At 38.7% G+C, this 21,121-nt stretch overlaps 1 protein-coding gene across 2 annotated transcripts; it reads left to right on the plus strand.

Annotated features, from left to right (window-relative positions):
- Positions 1-1,980: 1,980 nt before the first annotated feature.
- Positions 1,981-20,599, plus strand: LOC148855177 (pentatricopeptide repeat-containing protein At2g20540-like). Of its 2 annotated transcripts, XM_088981941.1 has the most exons (3): positions 1,981-4,389; positions 20,143-20,302; positions 20,395-20,599. In XM_088981941.1, the coding sequence occupies exon 1, from the start codon at positions 2,308-2,310 to the stop codon at positions 4,030-4,032; it is 1,725 nt and encodes a 574-aa protein (XP_088838067.1). In that variant the 5' UTR covers positions 1,981-2,307; the 3' UTR covers positions 4,033-4,389; positions 20,143-20,302; positions 20,395-20,599. The 2 variants fall into 2 exon arrangements, with proteins under 2 accessions (XP_088838067.1, XP_088838068.1); XM_088981942.1 differs by having other exon boundaries at positions 2,272-4,389; positions 20,143-20,599.
- Positions 20,600-21,121: the final 522 nt, after the last annotated feature.

The raw sequence follows: 21,121 nt of genomic DNA on the forward strand, positions 1-21,121 counted from the left end.
AAAGCTAAGTTCTCATCTTGCCAAAACTAAGTCCTCACTTTTTAGAAATTGAAGCTATCGCTTTATAGTTTACATTTTTTATGAACTCAGAGACTATGCAGGGAGCTAACGGACTAAGTAGCTCTACCAACCTTACTTTCAATTCAGATAATGCCACATCAGTCCTCTCCGCAAGGTCCTCCCTACAAAGATGAGCTCTTCGTGACTTCCACGGGAGTTGGCGACCAACTGACTACATAGGTGCCCTTACTGGTCGAGCCTTCCAAGGCTCCTGTGTGAGCTGGCAACCTAAAGTTAGTAGTGTTGCCCCCGAAGGTCGAGCCCCTAGTAGCTTCTTGTAGGAGTAGGTGACCGGCATTACAAAGCTGATGCAGGCCAAGCCTATGGGCTACATTACTACTTAAAACCCGGTCGCCTCTCTGGCACGGGCAAAAGTCAAAGAAGAGTAGACTACGAGTTGCTCCCAAAGCCTATGGGCCACACTAGTAATTGGATCAGCACTTACTAGCTCATTGACTTACGGACCAAAAGAAATCTACTCCCTTCGCTGAGTTACTATCAGCTCGGGAGTGGGGGGCTATTGATGAGGGCAGATTTGGCCCTCCAGTGAAATTGTGACACATGGCACCTCGTGACAACTAGGAAAACACCCAGCCAACAAACTTACGAAGTTGGTGACCCACCCGGGCACCAGTCTAGTCGGCTTGGCGCGACCTGCGTGCGCCTGCGTGACCTGCGCGCGGCACATGCGACCTGCGCGGCATGCGCGAACTGCGCACGGCGTGCGGCCTGCGTGACCTGGCAACCTAGACCAGCCTAGCGCATGGTCCGGCCAAGCCACCCATAAGGCGCCCACCGACAAACCTAGCCTAGACACTGACCCGCCGACTGACACAGGCGCCGACCTGACGACCTGGCCTAGACATTGACCTGTCGACTGACGTAGGCGCCCCCCTGACAACTCGGCCCAAGCGCCGACCTGGCCGCCTGACACAAGCGCCAGCCTGACGACCTCAAGGAGTTCACCACCGTACCCTGGTTCTGACAGGATGCGACGAGTCTTACCGTTTGGAGGCTTTTCACCCACCTAACCCGCGAGGACTCCGATATATAAGGACCTCAACCCCCAAAGGGGGAGGGGAATGAAAAAAGGGAAGTAACCCTGCTCTCTAGCTCTCTCATATTATCTTCAAATCTCTCTACAATAAGAGTGCTAACTTAAGCGTCGGAGAGCCCCCACCGGGAAAATACCCCTGGACCTCTGATTCAGTTCTCGCAGGTCCTTCAGCTCCCGCCGCCTACGAAGAGGAGGAAAAGATGGAGTTCTCGGAGGTCCCTCAGCTCTCGCCACCTACAAAGAGGAGGAAAAGATGGAGTTCTCGCAGGTCCCTTACCTCCCGCCACCTACAAAGAGGAGGAAAAGATGAAGTTCTCGCAGGTCCCTCAGCTCCCGCTGCCTACAAAGGAAAGAAGACCACCTCATGCTGAGGGCAGTCGGATTGCGCCGCACCAGGGAGCTCCAGCATTCTCTAAGTCACCAGCCGCCTAGTAGGCAGTTTGCTACCAGGCAGTTCGCCACCAGGCAATTCGCCACCAGGAAGTTTGCCACTGAGCAGCTTGCCACCGGGTAGTTCGCCACCAGGCAGTTCGCCACCAAGCAGCTCGCCACTAGGCAATTCGCCACCAAGCAGTTCGACACTAGGTAGTTCGCAACCAGGGAGCTTGCCACCAGGCTGTTTGCCACCAGACAATTCGCCACCGGGCAGTTCGCCCCGAGGCAGTTCTCCACCGAGCAGTTCGCTAGTAGGCAGTTCACCACCAAGTAGCTCATCAGTAAAGCACGCCACCACCGGGTCAAATAACGAGGTACTTATCCAAAAAATTTTACATCACAAAACATTGGTACGTGACCGAAAACGGTTACATCAGTATATATGTATATATGTAAATATATATAAATATTAGCCAAAGCATTTGATAGCTTCACAACTTTAATTTATATGAAGATTCCCGTGATGATCTCTAATATGATTCTGTTTTTTAATTTGTGTGTTTTTGAATCATGCCATCTCTATAAATGCACTTTTTTTTCTCTCTTTTTTATCGTAACTGTCAATATACAATTATTAGTTATTTGATGATTAATGTGTATCTCTGTTCAATTACCAGAGAAGTCTACATTGATAATCTAACTTATTCTTTTTTTTTTTTTTGCAGTCTTCACACATATTCAATACTCGTAAAATAGTTCAATAATCCAGACCATGATACAAATTATGCCCCAGCTTATAAATCTTCTCAACCATAATGTTTCCTCTACATGGCACGGCGGCCCTAATTTGCATTTTGAGACAAAACATTCTGGGCATGTCAAGCCGATATTGCACATATAAGATTTGGTCAAGCCCATTTATTAATCATTATGCCTGCAAAATATACCATTTTTGTAACTTCCCTGCTGTTGGTGCTAGTGTTCTCAAAAACCAGTATAACACTATAAACCAAAACATCTCCATTGACTGGGCTTCTCAGAACGAATTATATCAAAGATACCCTCGTCTGCATGCCCTTGAAGAGCAATGCAAGTCTGTGAGCCAATTGAAACAGTTCCTGTCCTACATCTTTGTTTCTGGTCTCCACCGAAACTCATTTGTGAGGAGCCGTGTTCTTTATTTCTGTGTTTGCACTTCAGAAGATGAGGAGGCTGACCTAAAAAGAAGTCATGGAACTATTATTTTCAACCAAATTGAGAGGCCCAGTATCTTCTCTTGGAATACCATGATCAGGGCCTTTGCGTGCTCTAAGCATTCGCTTGACAATAAACTTGCTTTTCATTATTACGTTGAAATGCTTCGCCTAGGAACATTGCCTGATAGATACACCTTTCCTTTCTTGCTCCAGGCATGTAAGTCTTCTTGTGAATTGGGTTTGGTGAAACAAGTCCATTGTCATGTTTTAGCATTTGGGTATGCTACTTCTTTGTTTGCACAGAATGCACTTCTCAATCTGTATTTGGTCTGTGAGTCCCCAGGGGATGCATGGCAATTGTTTGATGAAATGATTGAAAGAGATGTTGTGTCTTGGACAACCATGATTTCAGGTCTTGCCTCCCAAGGTTTTTATACTGAGGCCTTCTTCATCTTTACTGAAATGATTGGTGATGAGTCATATGTACAGCCCAATGTTGCTACTATAATCTCTGTAATATCAGCTTGCGTGAATTTAGGTTCTTTGGATCACACACAGTGTTTACATGCTTATACGGAGAAGATTGGATGGACTGCATATATTTCTGTAAGGAATTCGCTTATAGATGCTTATGGTAAGTGTGGGAATATTAATTGTGCCTACCAAGTTTTCCATGAAATACAAGGTCTTCATAGGGATGCGTATTCTTGGACTGCATTAATTGCAGGCTTAGCCATGCATGGCCATGGCAGGGATGCAATTTCTTTGTTCCGGCAAATGAAGGGGACTGGAGTTCTTCTAGATGCCGTTACATTCATTGCTGTTCTGTCTGCTTGTGCGCATGCAGGGCTAGTAGATGAAGGGATGCTGATTTTTGAGTCCATGGAAGCTGAATTTGGCATTGTACCCCAGCTCCAGCATTATGGATGTATGGTGGACCTCTTTAGTAGAGCTGGGCTTCTTGAGCATGCATATGGTTTTGTTGAAAAGCTGCCAATGGATCCCAATTTGGAAATTCTTGGATCTTTGCTTAGTGCTTGTAGAGTCCACAACAACATGGTGTTGGGTGAAGCTGTTCTGAAGAAGATTGAATCATTATGTCAATATAAAGGTGGAGCTTGTGTGCTTTTATCAAATTTGTATGCAGAGAAGAACCAATGGTGTGAAGCTGTGCATGTTCGGGAGGAGATGAGAGGAGAACAGAGGAAGGAAAAGCCTCCTGGACGTAGTTGGATCCAAGTAAAAGGTGCAGTCCATGAATTTGTAGTTGGAGATAAATCACATCCTCAAGCTATGGAGTTGTATATGGCTCTTGATGGACTGGGGAAGTTGTTATTTTTGTAGGAACAGAAGGGAGATTAAGGTGTCCACACTGTGGTCCACAATGCTATGTAACTCATGAACTTCCCTCCCAAGATTAAGATTGGTTTCATTAATTATCTAATTTAATGTTTTTCCAAGCTGTTGGGATTGTAATTTGAGGCACCAAAGAATTTCAACCCAAGTACTAAATGGAGGTAGTTATCTCCTGTTGAGTTCTTTTGGGAAGGTGAGAGATTGAATTTGAACTCAAAGTTTGACTCAAGCCTTCAGGCATGCTTGTTACTTTACAAAATTGAGGTTTTCTCTGCACAAAGGAACCCTTGACTGCATGCTAAAGAAAAGCTTTACAACAAATGCCCAAAAGTTGCCCTTGAGAAGGTAATACTGTAAGACTGAGGCTTCCACCTTTTTTGATCATTTCTATTCTTTTCATTCATGCTTTGTTGTTGGTATATTCGATTATGTTTTTTTTTTTTCTTTTTTCGGTAGGTGCATATATGATTATGGTTGTTAATCAAAATTTGATGCTTCTTATTCAGATTTTCAGATTATAGGTGTCTAATTAATTTAACTATATGAAGATAGAACGGATCATTCTTATTTGGATCAAAATGGTTTTTTTTATTTTTTTTATTTTCTGGAGGAGGCTTTGGAGGCAAGTGAGCTGGTCAATAAGTTAGCAGTTAGGCAGTAAGGATGGGTTGTGAAGCCTTGATAATGCAAATTTGGATGCTCCTAATGGGTTTTGCAGAAGGTGCTTTCTCTTGGTCTTGAAGGAGACATTATGATACTTACTATGTGCATGAACATTTATCTTATAACCTTTAGTAGATATTTAGTATATGCAAACAGCTTGCATCCTGGTTAGCCATCTTAATCTCTTTGATAAAATGAGCTTGTATGTCATGTTTTGCACAAAGTCCTAGGTGATTAAAGGCAACTTGTCGTAATTGCCTAGGTGATGTGTTTTTTTGAATAAAAATCATGAATCCTAGGGTAATTCCCTAGGTTCCATAGAAAGTAGAAACCAGCCGTCACTATTAAGGGGGTGTTCTATAGTGTGGATGAGAAATTGGTGGGTGTGGACTGGTCCACACCACACCCTGTGGTAGGGACCAATCCACACCGCACCACAGTCCACAGTTGTTCTGAATTATGGACAAACTGTGTGGATTGGACCAGTCCACACTCACAGTGGCATTCTATAGCATGGTGTGGCAGGGACCAATCCACACCACACCACAATCCACTTTTTTGATTCCATGTATCTCATATACATTTTATGAATGATATACACAATTAATCATAAATATCTAATTTTTGCATTTTATATGATAGATATTTAAATAAATGCATCAATGAATTAATATTAACCAATAAATGTTAATTTTTTATAAAACAATAGAAAATAATTAAATAATTAAAAAATATATTTTAAATATTTAAAAATATTATTTTATTGATAAAAACATTAAAATTTTATAAAATTTAAAAAATTAAGTAAAATAATTAATATTTTAGAGCATACAGCCGAAATGCAACTATAGGAATTTCAGAGATAAAATTGAAGGTGTATCTTTGTGTATCTGTAGTCTGTCTTAGATCACACAACCTCTAACCCCTGCTCCTTGAAGCATGGGATCAAAAATAAACCGTGGAGGGGACGTATCCACGAGTTTTTCCCGTTGACGATGTATTGGGGTGTGGACAAGACCAGTCCACATCCCGTCCACACCCAATCGAACTGGTCTTCATCCCATGGTCCACGAGATGAACGCGGTGTCAAACACCGCCTAATTGTCTAAAATCTTCATAAAAAATGTATGAACTTCATTTAAAACATAGAAAATCAACATATTCATGAAAAGAATGGAAGAAAGAAAAGGAATTTCAGAAAATAGAGGGATTGAGCCTCATTTTTGTCCTAGGAAAAGAAGAAAAGAAAACGATGAAAGAAGAGGAAGAACAGGGGTGCTAATTTGTTTGTTTGCTGATGTACTAGAAAAACAGGGGTGGGAAGAGATCAAATGTTCTGGGCTGTATTGTGATTTTTTGTTTTGTAGGGAGGAGAGTTAAAAGAATTTATCTCTCCTCTGCTCAACTTGTACTTTGCTTTAATTTTTAATAAATGTTGCAGAAAATCAATATGTATTGATTGGACAAAATTTTGAGCTCTCCCATGCTTATTAGTTCCGGTTTTGAAGTCTTCAAGGATTCAAGACAGTATGCATCTTGATCGAATCCTAAGAAATAAGAAAAATAATAAAAAGAAACTTGTATGTGCAGCTTTTGATTCAATAAATATTACATTACCTTTTTCAAAAAAAAAAGGAACTTGTATTTTAACTCAAAGTGAACAATTTAGTTTTATAATGTGTGTTTTGTTATTATAATATCAGCAAATTAAGAATATAAAAGTATCCAAGAGCATCATGCAAAAATTATCTTGGCGACTAAGTGAGGCCTGATTGTCATAGTAAGCTACCTTGGTGAGACCTGATTGTCATAGTTAGGTAGTATATCCTAGAGATAGTCTCTACTTTATATGATAGTGGGCTGTTCTTCTATCATTTGTTGTGGCAATACCAAACATACCTTTGCTAGGTTATTTGGTTTTTCATTTGGGTAATGTTTGGAACCAATGTTGTTTCTCCAACACCATTTTCTGAGAAAACAGAGCTAAATTGGTATGCCATTTTCTTAGAAAATGACATTTTTTTTTGTTTGGGACCATTGCTGCCACCTAGGCATTTTTAAATGCCACATAGCAAACCATTGCTAGCAATGGTATAAAAATGAGAAAATGTCAAAAAGGACGTTTTCTTAGATCATGTCTTTCTCGATTTCCGAGGAGTGGTATGAGAAAACGTTTTTTGGAAAAATGTCTAATCAAATAGGCATCATTTCCCCCCAACACCATATCTCCTATATGGCATCAATGTGGCAACATTTTTTGGGAAAATGGCATCGGTCCCAAACATGCTCTTGATTGATGGTAGCATGTTCTTTTTATTGGATGGGCACAAGAAATTGTTGTGACTATGTGAATTCATGAAAACCAAATCACCCAATCATGCACACACTGGGTGGTTTGGTTTATCCTTTGACCCATGTTTAGGTTTTCTTAGAGGTCACAAGAAGGTGTTATGATTATATGAACTCAATGCTCCACATGTTAGGATACCTTAATATTTCTTGATATTCCTAGTAAGGTAGCAAATCCTATTGACAACAAGAGGGTTTGAAAAAGAAGGAAGACAAATGGTTTCAAGGTGTCAATGGAATAGTTGGCCTCCACGCCAAAGAGCCTCTATTAGATTAAAATGATATGTACAATTATAGAAGTGCCCATAAAGGGATAAAAGAGAAAAATGACAATACAAAGACTATAGATTACAATAATACTATGCAAAAGAGACTATGATAAACCTATACATCAACCTTAGAATCTTTACTCTCCCCCTCAAATTGATGTGTAAACATAAGCATTAGTTTGCCCAGAAAGATGGAGATCTCGAGCCCTAGTCATGGCTTTGGTGAAGATATGTCCAAAGAAACATGAGGGAGAGAAATGGAGCTAACAATGAAAGGATCTCGAATGAAATAACAATCCACCTCGATGTTTAGTCCTTTCATGGAAGATATGATTTGAGCAATCTTGGTGGTACTTGTATTGTCGGCACAGAGAGGAATATGAGTGGGAAGTTGAGTACCAAGGTCCATAAAGAGAGATTGTAACCAAACAATCTCACTGCAAGTGGAAGACATTGCCCTATACTCAGCTCTAGTGGAAGATTTGGATATTGTCTGTTGCTTCTTGCACTTCTAGGAGATGCGAGAATCACACAGAAAAATACACCATCCCAAAGTGGACCTGTGAGTGTCGGGGCATCCAGCCCAATCAACATCAGCATATGCTCTCACTTGAATGAGAGAAGAGGAGGAGAAAAATAGTCCCTAAGAAATAGGGGTGGATTTAAGCCAAGCTAAGCTGAATATTTAGTTATTTGAGCTCAACTCGCCAGAAAGCCATGAGGCTCGAGTTCAATTCGAGCTTGGCTCGACTCAAAAGCTCGTAAGCTCGAGCTCAACTGTGAGCCAAGCTTCCTATAAAACTAAAAAATTATAAATATATAAAAAAATTATTTTATAATGAAAATTTAAGAATTATAAAAACTAGTTATTATTATACATATAAAAACTAAAAATATTATATAAAATATTTTTAGTTTTTATTTATATATTTATGTATATATTATTTTTATATGTATATATATACATACATACATACATACATACATATACATACAATATATATATATATATATATATATATATATATATATATATATATATATATAGGCTTGATTAGTTTCGCGAGCCTTATGAGCCGAGCTATATTAGGCTCAACTTCAGGTCAAAGCTTGGTTTAGACCGAGCCAAATCGAACTTTTCACAATCCGAGCTTGAATAGCTTGTGAAAGGCTCAATTTGTTTCCATCCCTACTGGGAAATTGTACCTCTAACATAACAAATGGTGCAATGGACAATAGTTATATGAGGCTGACGATTTATGCTATAAGAAGTAAATCCACATATACTTGGTACAATCATCAATAAACAATACAGTATTTGTATAATTGTGAGGTAACAGAAGCAGACCAAATGTCATTGTGTATATTCTCAAAAGGTGAAGTAGCATACTCAGATTTATGAAAGAAAGGTAAAATATGACTTTTCCTAAGGCAACAAATAGTACATGAAGCATCAAAAGTACGAACAGGAGGAATCTTGTTCATGATTAAACCTGAATCAAACAAAAACTTTAATTTTTCAAAACAATGATGACCCAATCGTTTATGCCATAAATCCCATACATTATTTCTTTAACTCAAAATAGAACTAGATTCAGAATAACTAAGATAAGACAAGGATGTTAATCGTGTAAATTTCTCAAACTCTAATGCAAATAGGCAACCCAGTCTACACCACTTCTCTTTCACCTTCGCAATGTGTTGGTCCTAGATCAAACAACCATTATGAGAAAAAGTGAGAACATTTCTTTCATCAACAAGTTGGCTAACAAAAATTAAATTGGTAGTAAGATTGGAAACAAGGAAGGTCTTTGAAAGAGGGAAGGACATAGTGGGTGGGTGAAAGTTTCAGAGACAGGTCATTACTACCAATGCTTAGCTTTTCATCATTAACAGTAACAATAACAATGTGGTAGAGGGCTTACCAAACAAGCCAATGGTAAAAAAAAATAGAGGAGATATTAGAAGATACCAATTATTGATTCTTTTCTTCATCCACAGATATGGATGATTCACCTTTAACAGAGGAATCACACTTGGTAGTAGTCATGTCAGAAGTATGGCCCTCAGTAACTTGATATGAACATAGTTTATTCTTATTTTGAGCACCCTTATCTGGTCGAAAAGACAATTAGGAATAATGTGACCAAGCTATTTACAGTAAGTGCACATATTTTTCTTCTCAGAATGAGAGGCAATGTGACCAAACCCTTTGCACCCAAAACATTGAATTTCTGAGAAGTCCTTAGTAGTTGGCTTCTTATTCCCATGTGCAATAAAAGTAGTATCAGTCCCAGAATCCATCAATTTCCCTTTAACTCCTGCAACAGTCAAAAGTTGGCTCTCCTCTCTCAAGAGTTCCCCCATCACTGAATCCAAGTTTAGAAGGGTTCCCGAACTCAGAATGTTAGACCTAATTATCCCATATTCAGGTCTAAGCCTCATGAGAAGCTTATTAATCTTCCGTTTCTCTTAAATTTTTTGAAGATACTTAACACATTTAGGAGGATCGGAAGGGTCAATGTGTACTAGCCCATATTCAACCCACAAATCCAGAAATTTGACATAATATTCATGTTTTTTCCTGTTTCCTTGACAATATACAAAGATCTTATATTCAATTTGGTACTGCCTAGACATGTTAGACTAGTAATAAACCTTCTTCAAATAAGCATACATTTCAAAAGCAATTCCCATTCTTTTCATGGGTACAATATTGTTTAAATGGTGTTTTTCAGAATGAGGAGGGAGGAGTTATTGCCCTTTACTTGGAACCAGTAGGTGCGGGAGACTCCTTGAGGGAAGAAATCCTAGATGTGATGGAAGGGATCCAAAAAGCAAAGGAGCTTAATATAAGAAAGTTGATCATAGAAGGGGATTCAAAGCTGGTAGTTAGCTGGCTGCAGAAAGACGAGACTGGCTGGTAGAAATTTGTTAATGAAAAGAGGAAGTTTAAGTTTTTAACTCAGGATATAGAGATCAAGTTGCAATGGATTAAAAGGAGTGCAAATGCTTTTGTCGATGTCTTGGCAAAGCAAGGGATGGGAAGGGATCAACTTTTCTGGGCTGTTTTGTAATTGCTATCCTTTATTGTCATCTTGGAAAGCGTTAAGAGAGTTTATCTCTCGCCTGGATGTTCTCTTGTATTTTGCTCATTATTAATGAATTTTTTGGTTATTGATAAAAAAAAAATTGTTTCTTGGAACTTAGAATCCAAGAAACCAATTTTCCATTGTCAAGTTTCCATTGTTGAAAAGCCTTTGCTTCATCTTCATCCAGCTTAGTAATTGTACCATTCAGATAACCTTCTAGAACCTTTGCCTCAACAAAGAAATCAAAATGCAACTTTCACATACTGTAGTTAGTTCCATTGAACTTCACATGTATGACATCAACCTTATCAGCCATCTAGGTTAATAGTTTCCAGTCCAGAATGATAACAGGAATGAGTCCAAGTCCAAAAACGAGCTAAGAGAATGATGCAGTAGGGATAGAACAAACTATCACCAGACAGAAATGAGAGAATAAGAGAGAGTGTGTGAGAGAGAGAGGGAGGAGAAGGGGTGGAGAAAAAGAAATGAGAGAGAAATCCCAAGGAATCACTCCAAAGGGTCCTAAAATCACTCTAAGGTTTGTAGGAATCACTCCATACAGCAAACTTGATCTAAAGAAATCTTCATTCAGTTTCTTCAAAAGGAAGAGAATACATCTATTTATAGAGTGGCGTGTGTGGCCCAGAATACTGTTCACCATAATTACAAAGATGGCATTCATTGTCTTGTGCATCAAGAAACACAATAGCTTCCTATCTACTAGTGCAAATAAACTGAAAATGAAAGATAAGCCCTACTAAACTAGAGGAACAAGATGTTAAAGCACAGGCCCTACACAGGACTAGTTGAAATGATGAAAATACCCATACTGTCCAAAAATACAAAAAAAAAAAACGAAAATTCCATATTTGATTCTTCAGCTCCTACATTATTCTCCCATAACTACTTCAAAAAAACTTGTCCTCGAGTTTTGAAGAACTTGAGGATGAAAAGTCGATGTGCCTCAATGACAAAAGGAGTATTATTTCCCAAAACTACTTCAACATGCTTGGACTGTAGAGTAGATGTCACACACAAAGCTATAAATGGATCTTGAAAGAAATGTATGTCTAAAATACTGCCTTCCATAACCTCTGTTGCTAAATAACCAATAACATTAGCTTCTTGACCACTTACATCACCAATCAACCTATCTTGTGGTGAATCTTCCCCTTGCTTATCACTATAAACTTTCATATCCAAAATCTCAACTACAACATTTAAAACTTTTCCTTCAATCTCTAGTTGAGAAATCTCCAGCTCTATGTGTCCAGCTCCCCTTGGTTCTTCACTAAAATCTTGAACTTCTACCATTATTGATGTTGGTGGAACTTGTACTATGTCAACTTGTAATTCTTGAATTAGATCCAGTTGAACTTGTAAGGTAAATTCATGACTTACTTCCTTGCTAACATCTACTACAACCAACACATTTGCATCTTGCACCTGAATTTCTTCAGTTTCCTCGTCATTAACCTCAAGTTGACCATAGGTTTTGGAAATTCCTTCTTCAACAATTCTAATCTTTTCTTGGCTTGCACCGTTTTGATCTTCAATGTTGACAACTTCTATAGGTTGAAATTCTTCATTCACAACTTTAGCTCCAAGATGGGCATCAACATGCAAGAAATCATGTTCTTTATCTTTAACTTTGTACTTTCTTCTCATTGGCTTCAAATTCTTTGTTGTAATCAGCTGTTTTTTCTCCATCTTAAGAGCCAATTCAAAGGCATGATCTAAGTCATAAATCTGAATTATAGACAATTCATTCTTGATATCATCCCTTAGTCCATTCCTGAAACGAACTGATTTGTGCCTTTCACTTTCTGTAATGTCACATCTAATATAATTCATCAAACTTATGCATATATTGAATTACATATAGCATATATTGCTTGAGATTAGTCAACTCCACATATAGATCATCATGGAAGTATTGTGGAATGTACTGTTCTTGCAAATACATCTTCATCTTTGCCCATGTAGTAATAGGATATTCACCTCTATTTTCTAGTCATTGCTCAAGAGTCCTCTACCATACTTTAGCAATACTCGTGAGCTTCATGCGTGCAAGTCTAAATCTTTGTTTTTCAGACATATCATGCCAATTGAAATATTCTTCTAGTATAGCAATCCAATTAAAGAATGCTTGTCTGACTTCTTGAAAACCTTACTCCTATAGCCAACGTTACTAGATCTACTTTCTTCCACCAATTTCTCAAGTAAATCAACCATAGACCCTTCATATGGTTCAAAAACCCTATCATCATTGATTCTATATCCATGGGATTGTTTAAATGATACCCTAGGCCCATAAAATCGCTCACTTTGTAAGAACACGGTGACTAACCATTAGGTCTGATGCAGTGGGGCTAGAACAAGCTATCAAAAAACAGAAACGAGAGAGGAAGAGAGAGTAAAGGGTAGAGAAAGAGAAAAGAGAGAAATCCCAAGGAATCACTCCATACAGCAAGAGAGCTCTAAAGAAATCTTCATTTCTTTTTTATAATAAGGGGGGGGGGGGGTAGCACGTCTATTTATAGAGTGACATGTGTGACCCGGAATACTGTTCACCATAATTACAAAAATGCATTCCTTGTCTTGTGCATCAAGAAACACAATAACTTTATATCTACTAGTGCAAATAAACTGAAAATTGAAAGACAGGCCCTACTAAACTAGAGGAACAAGATGTTATAGCCCAGGCCCCACACAGGACTAATTAAAATGACGAAAATACCCATACTGTCCAAATATACAAAAAATACAAAAATTTAAAGGAAATTCCATATTTGATTCTTCATCTCCTGCATTAGAGAAGCAGTTCTTCAGGTAAAACTGATTAAAAAGTCTTCTAAACACAAGAACGAATATCCAATAACCAAAGAAAATATGATTCTTGAATATAATAATCCAAAACAACTAGGTTTTAGGAATGGCAATCCAAATATAGAAGGTTGTAGGCCTGTGGAACTAGAGAAGGGATCGGAACCCTTCTAAATTGAAGTAAATCTTCAAACCAACCAATGGAACATCTAAAGTAGGTCAGGGGGACACAAACTTTAGAATACAAGGCTGAACAGAACAGCCGATTGATAGAAATTACCAAAAATAAATAAATCACCTGGTAGGTGTCTTTTTTAGAGAAAACATGTTATCTTGGGTTGATCAAAACAGCCCTCAAAATGGTATTGAAAGTACTTTTGAATGGAGGTCTGAATCCCTTTCAATCACCCTTTTGAATCTCAGGTCTTGAATCAACTCAAATGCTCTAATACCATGACAACAAGAGGGATCAAACAAGAAGGAAGACAAACAGTTTTTAGGGTGTCAATGGAATAGTCGACCCTCACCCCAAAGGGCCTCTATTAGATTGAAATAGTATGTACAATTATAGAAATGCCCATAAAGGGCTAAAAAAGAAAAAGAACAAATACAAAGACTATAGATTACAATAATTTGTACAAAAGGGACTATGATAAAATTATACATAAGTCTTAGAATCTCCACACCTATAGGTACTCTCCATTTTATCATATGATAGTGGGTAGCTCATGTATCACTTGGGGTAGCAACAATAAGCGTGTACTCAATTGGTAATTTTGTCTTTCATTTGATTGAAGAATGTCTATGTTTTATTGGAGGGTTGCAAAAAAGTGTCATGACCATGTGGACTAATCGAAACTAAATCACTTGGGCATGCATTCATAAGGTGGTTTTTGTTTTTAAATTTGATTATTAGCATATTTGTCATTTATTGAAGTGTTACAAGAAAGTTTTGTGGCCACGTGAACTTATCGAAATCAAATCATCTAGGCATGCCCTCACTGGGTGATTTGGTTTTTCTTTTGATTAATAGCATGTTAGTGTTTTATTGGAAGATCACAAGAAAATATTTTGACCATGTGAACATATCACAACACATGTTAGGCTACCTTGGAATTTCTTAATTGTCATAGTAAGGTGGTAGACCTTAGAGGTTGCCTCTAATTTTTCCTTTGTTAGTGGGCTATTTTATATCATTTAGGGTAGGAAAAAGGCATGCACCCATTGGGTGATTTGATTTTTCATTTGATTGTTAGCACGTTTGTGTTTTACTGTAGGGTTGCAAAAAAGTGTTGTGACCATATCAACTCATTGAAACCAAATCACCTATGCATGAGTTGAAAAACAACCCACTTGATGTATGGAACTGTTTGAGATTAGATGCAAACCAGAAAATAAACAAACAAGAGAGGAAGAGAAGAGAGAGCTGGCGGCAATGAGTGTTAGAGAGTAAGAGGTTCGAACATTACCTCTCTCTAATACTCTAAACATCTTATTAATAAGTTAATCTTTGACAAATTACAGAGAGGCCCTTGAGTGGGCAGGAAAATACAAAAAAACAGAACATTACAGAGTATGGGCCCAGAATAAGGCCCACAATAGAGAGAAACATAACATAACATGAAATGACAGTCTATGGGCCATTCGGCCCATCTTCTCTACACTCCCCCTCAAGCTGAGCATAGATGTTAATCATGCCCAGCTTGCCAGTGTCATGTTGAAGCCTTGCTTTGGAAATGCCCTTAGTGAGGAAATCTGTCAATTGTCCTTCAGAAGTAATGAATGGAAGACACACTTCACCGGAGGAGACTCTTTCACGAATGAAATGTCTATCAACCTCAATATGTTTGGTTCTATCATGTTGTACCGGGTTGTGAGCAATGTTGATGGCAGCCTGATTATCACAGTATAACATCATGGGTTTGTTACGATCAATCGCAAGTTCTTCCATTAAGGACCTTAGCCACAACAATTCTGAAACTCCATGTGCCATAGCTCTATATTCTGCTTCTGCGGAGGATCGAGCCACAACTGTTTGTTTCTTACTCCTCCAAGAGACAACATTACCAGCCACCAGACTGCAATACCCTGAAGTAGATCTTCTATCATCAATATTTCCAGCCCAATCAGCATCAATATAGGCTTCAAGTTTCAGATGACCATGTTTGGCAAATAGAATTCATTTTCCTGGAGAGCCTTTCAGATAGCACAAAATCCGTTCTGATGCTGCCATATGGGTATCTCTAAGAGCATGCATGACCTGGCTAATGCAACTGACAGCATATGCAATATCTGGCCTAGTCATGCACAAGTACAAAAGCTTCCCAAGAAGTCTTTGAAAGACCCCTTTGTCTTCCAACAAAGTTCCATCCGAAGCTGAAAGTTTGTGACTCATATCAATAGGAGTTGCAGCTGGTCTTGCACCAAATTTTCCAGTTTCAGACAACAAATCAATGGCATATTTCCTCTGGGAAATAAGAATCCCACCCCTGGATCTGGAAACTTCTATGCCAAGGAAGTATCTCAACTCCCCCAGATCCTTAATCTCAAATTTTGTACAGAGGAAAGACTTAAGGGCCAGAATGCCTGAGGCATCATCACCAGCCACTATAATGTCATCAACATACACAATGAGATACACTGCTAGAGATCCACTTTTCTTCACAAAAAGAGTATGATCTCACCGTGTCTGAACATAGCCGAATTTAACAAGTGCAGATCTAAATCTCTCAAACTAGGCTCTAGGAGATTGTTTGAGGCCATAAAGAGATTTCTTCAGTTTACATACCTTTCCTTGCATATCTTTCACATACATTCCTGGAGGAAGACACATGTAGACCTCCTCATGTAAGTCACCATTCAGAAGTGCATTCTTTACATCTAACTGATAGAGAGGCCAATCAAAGTGAACTGCCAAAGATAAAAGAACCCTCACAAATGTCATCTTAGCAACAGGGGCAAAAGTCTCCACATAATCAATCTCATATGTCTGTGTGTAGCCTTTTGCAACAAGTCTGGCCTTGTACCTCTCAATAGTCCCATTTGCCTTGTATTTAATGGTAAAAACCCACTTGCATCCAACTGGATCATTCCCTTCAGGCAAATCCACCACCTCTCAAGTACCATTTTCATGTAGAGCATCCATTTCAGTCTGCATGGCATCTCTCCATTCTGGAATCCCAAGAGCTTCTGATACAAACCTAGGAATGGGATTAAAAGCAACTGAAGAGAAGTAGGCACAATATGAGGGGGAAAGTAGGTCATAAGAAAGGTGTTTGGAAATGCAGTGTGCAGTACACTTCCGCTTTCCTTTCCTAACAACAATGGGGACATCAAGATCTGGGAAGGATGATTCCAAGGGAGCTGAAGCAGTACTTGTTATCTCATTTGTGATTGGGAGTGTATGAGCCTCATCTGTTGTAAGGGAAACCACTTGCTCATTCCTGGATCTCTGCCTTTGATACACTTTGGGATTATGGATAGGACGAGGAGGTAAAGAAATAGGAGCACGAAGACAAGAGGAATGAAGTGGCTAATCCTCCTTTGATTCATTTGGTGATGATACAAATTTGTCAAGAGACTCAACTGGGATAGGAAGGGAAGAGCAAAAACTTGTGACAGACTCTCCCCCTGTTGACAATGTCCTTCTTGAGATGAACCATAAAAAGGAGAAAGTTCATCAAACGTAACATCCATAGAGACATGTTGGGTGCCAGTCTTTGGATCAAAACAACAATAACCCTTTTGTGTGGGGGAGTAACCAAGGAAGATGCATTTGTGGGCTTTTGGTTCAAACTTGTGTCTCTGCACACTTGGAATGTGAACATAACAGGTACAGCCAAACACACGAAGAGGAATTGGGAAGAGATCCTTGTCTGGATGAAGAATACTGAAGGGGGATTTAAACCCTAAAACCCTAGATGGCATACGGTTTATGAGATAGGTAGCAGTAAGTACAGCATCACCCCAAAATCTTGTGGGAACATGTGAGGCAAATAAAAGGCTCCTTGCAACTTCAACAATATGTCTATTTTTCCTCTCAGCAACTCCATTTTGTTCAGGGGTTCTAACACTGGAGCTTTGGTGAATAACCCCCATGTCAGAGAGATACAAGGATAAACTCTTCTCAAAATACTCTTTTACATTGTCAGATCTGAAAACCTTAATTTTGGTATCAAATTGAGTTAAAACAAACTCATGAAATTGCCTCACAAGTCTCGGGACTTCACCTCAGGATTTCATTCAGTATATCCAAGTGAATCTAGAAAAGTCATCAATAAACAGGATAAAGTATCTATAACCCCCCATAGAGGATAAGTGGTAAGGCCCCTACACATCAGAATGTACAATATGAAAAGGAAAAGAAGATCTTTTATTGCTCACAGGGTAATTTTTTCTACAATGCTTTGACAACTGACATGACTCACAATTGAGACTGGACACACTAACTCAATTAAACAGTTTGGGAAGCAAATGACTTAAAGCAGAAAAAGGTAAATGACCCAACCGACAATCACTCAACATAATTTGACTTAGCTGAGTTCATCCACAGATAATACTGACTAATTTGTGGCTGCATTGAGTTCACAAGCCACCCAATCATTGTGTAGTTTTCTTGCACCCATCTCTCATAAGATGGATCATCCTCTGGAGGAGTTTTCTTGCTCCCAGAAATAAAACCCCATTTTCCTTTGCTACAAATATGGATTTTCACTATTGTGACCAAGCCAAGTAGTTGGTCCCATCAAGCTTCACTGTAGTTACAACCAGCATAGAATCGGTTGGGGTTCTCAAAATTTGTCCATATTCAGTAGCATTCCTGTTTTCAAGGCTTGAGAAATCCATCATGTAAAGGCTCCAATTAGGATTTTCAATAGGTTTCCCAAGGTACTGGGGTCTTGATGAGTTTAGTTTGAACTGAATAGGCAACAACAACTAGCTCACAGAATCAGTTCAATCTTGATAACTGTGACAGTCCAGTTCGGTGGTAGTTCCTTCTTTACTGTTGCAGCCTTCAAAAGACACCCAGCAAACCTCCAATCACAAGGTATTTCAGGTTCCCAACAGCCGTTGTCCCAAAGAGAAGAAAAAAAGGCCACAGTCCTTAAAAGACCTCTTGTCGAACACTCAATGTGCAGTAGTTAACAGCCTACTGTTAACTAGAAGAAACCACTTCAAAGTGTTCAGTATAGGTCCAAGAAGAGGCTGGGATGAAGATGAGACTAGCAGCCCTTTGCTGGGTTATTTTTTGTTGTTTGGAGAGGACTGTTAAAGCATTCAAAGCCCACCTCCATTCGGCCCACTGTTGCTGGACTGATTCTACTCAGAATTTCTGGGTTGTTTTGGAAGTGCTATTCGGCTGATTATTGGACTACCAAGCTACTGAAACTGGTTTGAACTATAAACCAGGCCGAACACTTGTTCTCTGAGATAACTTCGAAATTCTTTTTCTCTGATTTCAAATCAGGCCAAACAACTTGCTCTCTGATTCTTCCTGGTCACCGAACCCTTCTCCAAGTGTATAGAAACTTGGGCACCCTCCAATGACCTCCAAGAACCAGGGGGATGACTGTAAACTTTCAGCCCTAGAACCTCCTCATGTAGTTGGCTGAACTAGAACCACATGAGGGACACACCAAGCAATGGCCCGCTCTGATACCAAGTTAAAAAACAACCCACTTGATGTATGGAACTGTTTGAGATTAGATGCAAACCAGAAAATAAACAAACAAGAGAGGAAGAGAAGAGAGAGCTGGCGGCAATGAGTGTTAGAGAGTAAGAGGTTCGAACATTACCTCTCTCTAACACTCTATACATTTTATTAATAAGCTAATCTTTGACAAATTACAAAGAGGCCCTTGAGTGGGCAAGAAAATACAAAAAAAACAGAACATTACAGAGTATGGGCCCAGAATAAGGCCCACAACAAAGAGAAACATGACATAACATGAAATGATAGTCTATGGGCCATTCGGCCCATCTTCTCTACAGCATGCACTCATTTAGTGATTTGGTTTTTCATTTTATTGATAACATTCTTGTGTTTCATTAGAGGGTTGCATGGAAGTGTTGTGGCCGTGTCACGTATGAACTCATCATTCAACATGTTAAGCTACCTTGGTATTTCTAAATTATCACAGTAAGGTAGTAGACCAGCTCCCAGTGTGAGCTTGTCTTACATTACCGGTTCCAAGCCTGGATAAAGGAGGGTGTATCAGGTTGACAGTCGGCACTAAAACTTTTGCTAAAGTCTCTTGATATGGATCTTTCTGAATTGCTTTCTTGTGGTTTTAATTAATCAGAGGTTTGAATCTTTGTTTTAACTTGATGTGTAAATAATTCAAAGAAAATCCAAAAATAAGTTGTTGAAATCAAGAAACAGTTGCATCAAAATAGAAAGAGGAGAGAAGAAGAGAATGATGAAAAAGAACACTCCAACCATGGGTCTTAATGTGATATCCCCCTAACTTTTATATCAACTTCTTTGAACTGTAAATACAATGACAATTCTGCCCTTATAAGTCAACTGGACAGAAATAAACAATTATAAAAGAATGACAAGTCCAAGGCCCACTAACAGCCCAATAACAAATAAGAATAACCAATTAGTTAAAACGGCCTAACAAGAATTAAACAACTGACCAAACATTATAAACAAAGGAAATTAATATCCTAGTTTGATCCTTCAGCATCATACATTTTAGTTTTCCTTCTGTCCATTTTCAGTTTGTGCATTGACTAATGTAGGATTTTTATGGCTCTGTAAATTGAATAGGCTTGGAATATATTTCTTGAATTGTGCAAGTTACATATATTACACATCAATTAGTAATAAACAAATTTATATAGGAAAATATTGCATAAATTAATTGATGTCATAGATTCCCTTCCTTCTCTAGGGGCCATTGCTTGGTGTAATGATAAAATGTCAGGCTGAAATAGGCGAAAACACTGGTTCAAGTCTGAGAGTAGCCACTTTGTGCTAAAGAAAAAGGTCAAAGTTAGGTCCATATCCTGTCTACTCCTCCCAAAACTCCATACAGCTGGAACCAAGATTGGGTAATGGCCTTTTTATAAATTCTCTGCATTTCTTCTGTAGTTATCTTTAAAATTCTAATGTAGGTTTTTTGTTTTTTCTTATAATTTACCAGGCTTCATGCATTCTTATGAAAAATGTGTAGAAGTGTCACATTCATCTTTGCCACATGGTGCAGAGTTGTCAAATGGCAGAAGCCTTTGGGTCATCTTTTTTTGTCTTGGTTTACTTTTACTGCATTCAAGTCTCAGACTATAAAGACCTTGCCAGTTAATCAAAGCAGTTTTTAATTTGAAATTAAAAATATGTATTGTCCTGAATTTGGTCATCGAGTTATGTGTTTAATGGCATCTTTTTGGAGCAGAGAAGGGATCATTAAAAAAATCACTAATGGAGCAAATAGAAGGGATTGCAGGCATCAAAACCTTGACAATGTTATTATGGCCTAGGGGAAAGAACTCTGACAAATGTACCCTGATATAGTGATATTTCCTGATGACTGGGACATTCAGCTCTTGCTCAAGTAGACGTGACATGAATGTTACTATGTTAGTCAATTAGGTCATCTTCTTTGAATGGATAGAATCTATGTTGTGAACTGAAACATTATAACTCCGTTCCCATTAAGAGTCTACTGCTGTCCGCTTAGCTGGGAGGTTGAAGGATCTACATCAAAGGAGATTCTTAATTCGTCATCAATTGCTTTCTTAGGAAAATCACCCCTACATGGAGATGTAGCAACTTAGTCAAGGATTACCAAGTTATAGCCGAGCAATCAGGATTCCAGGTGGTGTATAGGCAAATATGGTGTGAAGTTAACCCAACTGCGGATTGACTCTCAA

This window comes from Nelumbo lutea, chromosome 4 (genome assembly GCF_056320005.1).
Source record: "Nelumbo lutea isolate HS-2025 chromosome 4, American lotus-T2T, whole genome shotgun sequence".
In the NCBI taxonomy this organism is placed as follows: domain Eukaryota; kingdom Viridiplantae; phylum Streptophyta; class Magnoliopsida; order Proteales; family Nelumbonaceae; genus Nelumbo; species Nelumbo lutea.

Coding starts and splice junctions, on each gene's coding strand:
- LOC148855177 (XM_088981941.1), top strand. CDS start 2,308: ATGTTTCCTCTACATGGCACGGCGGCCCTAATTTGCATTTTGAGACAA.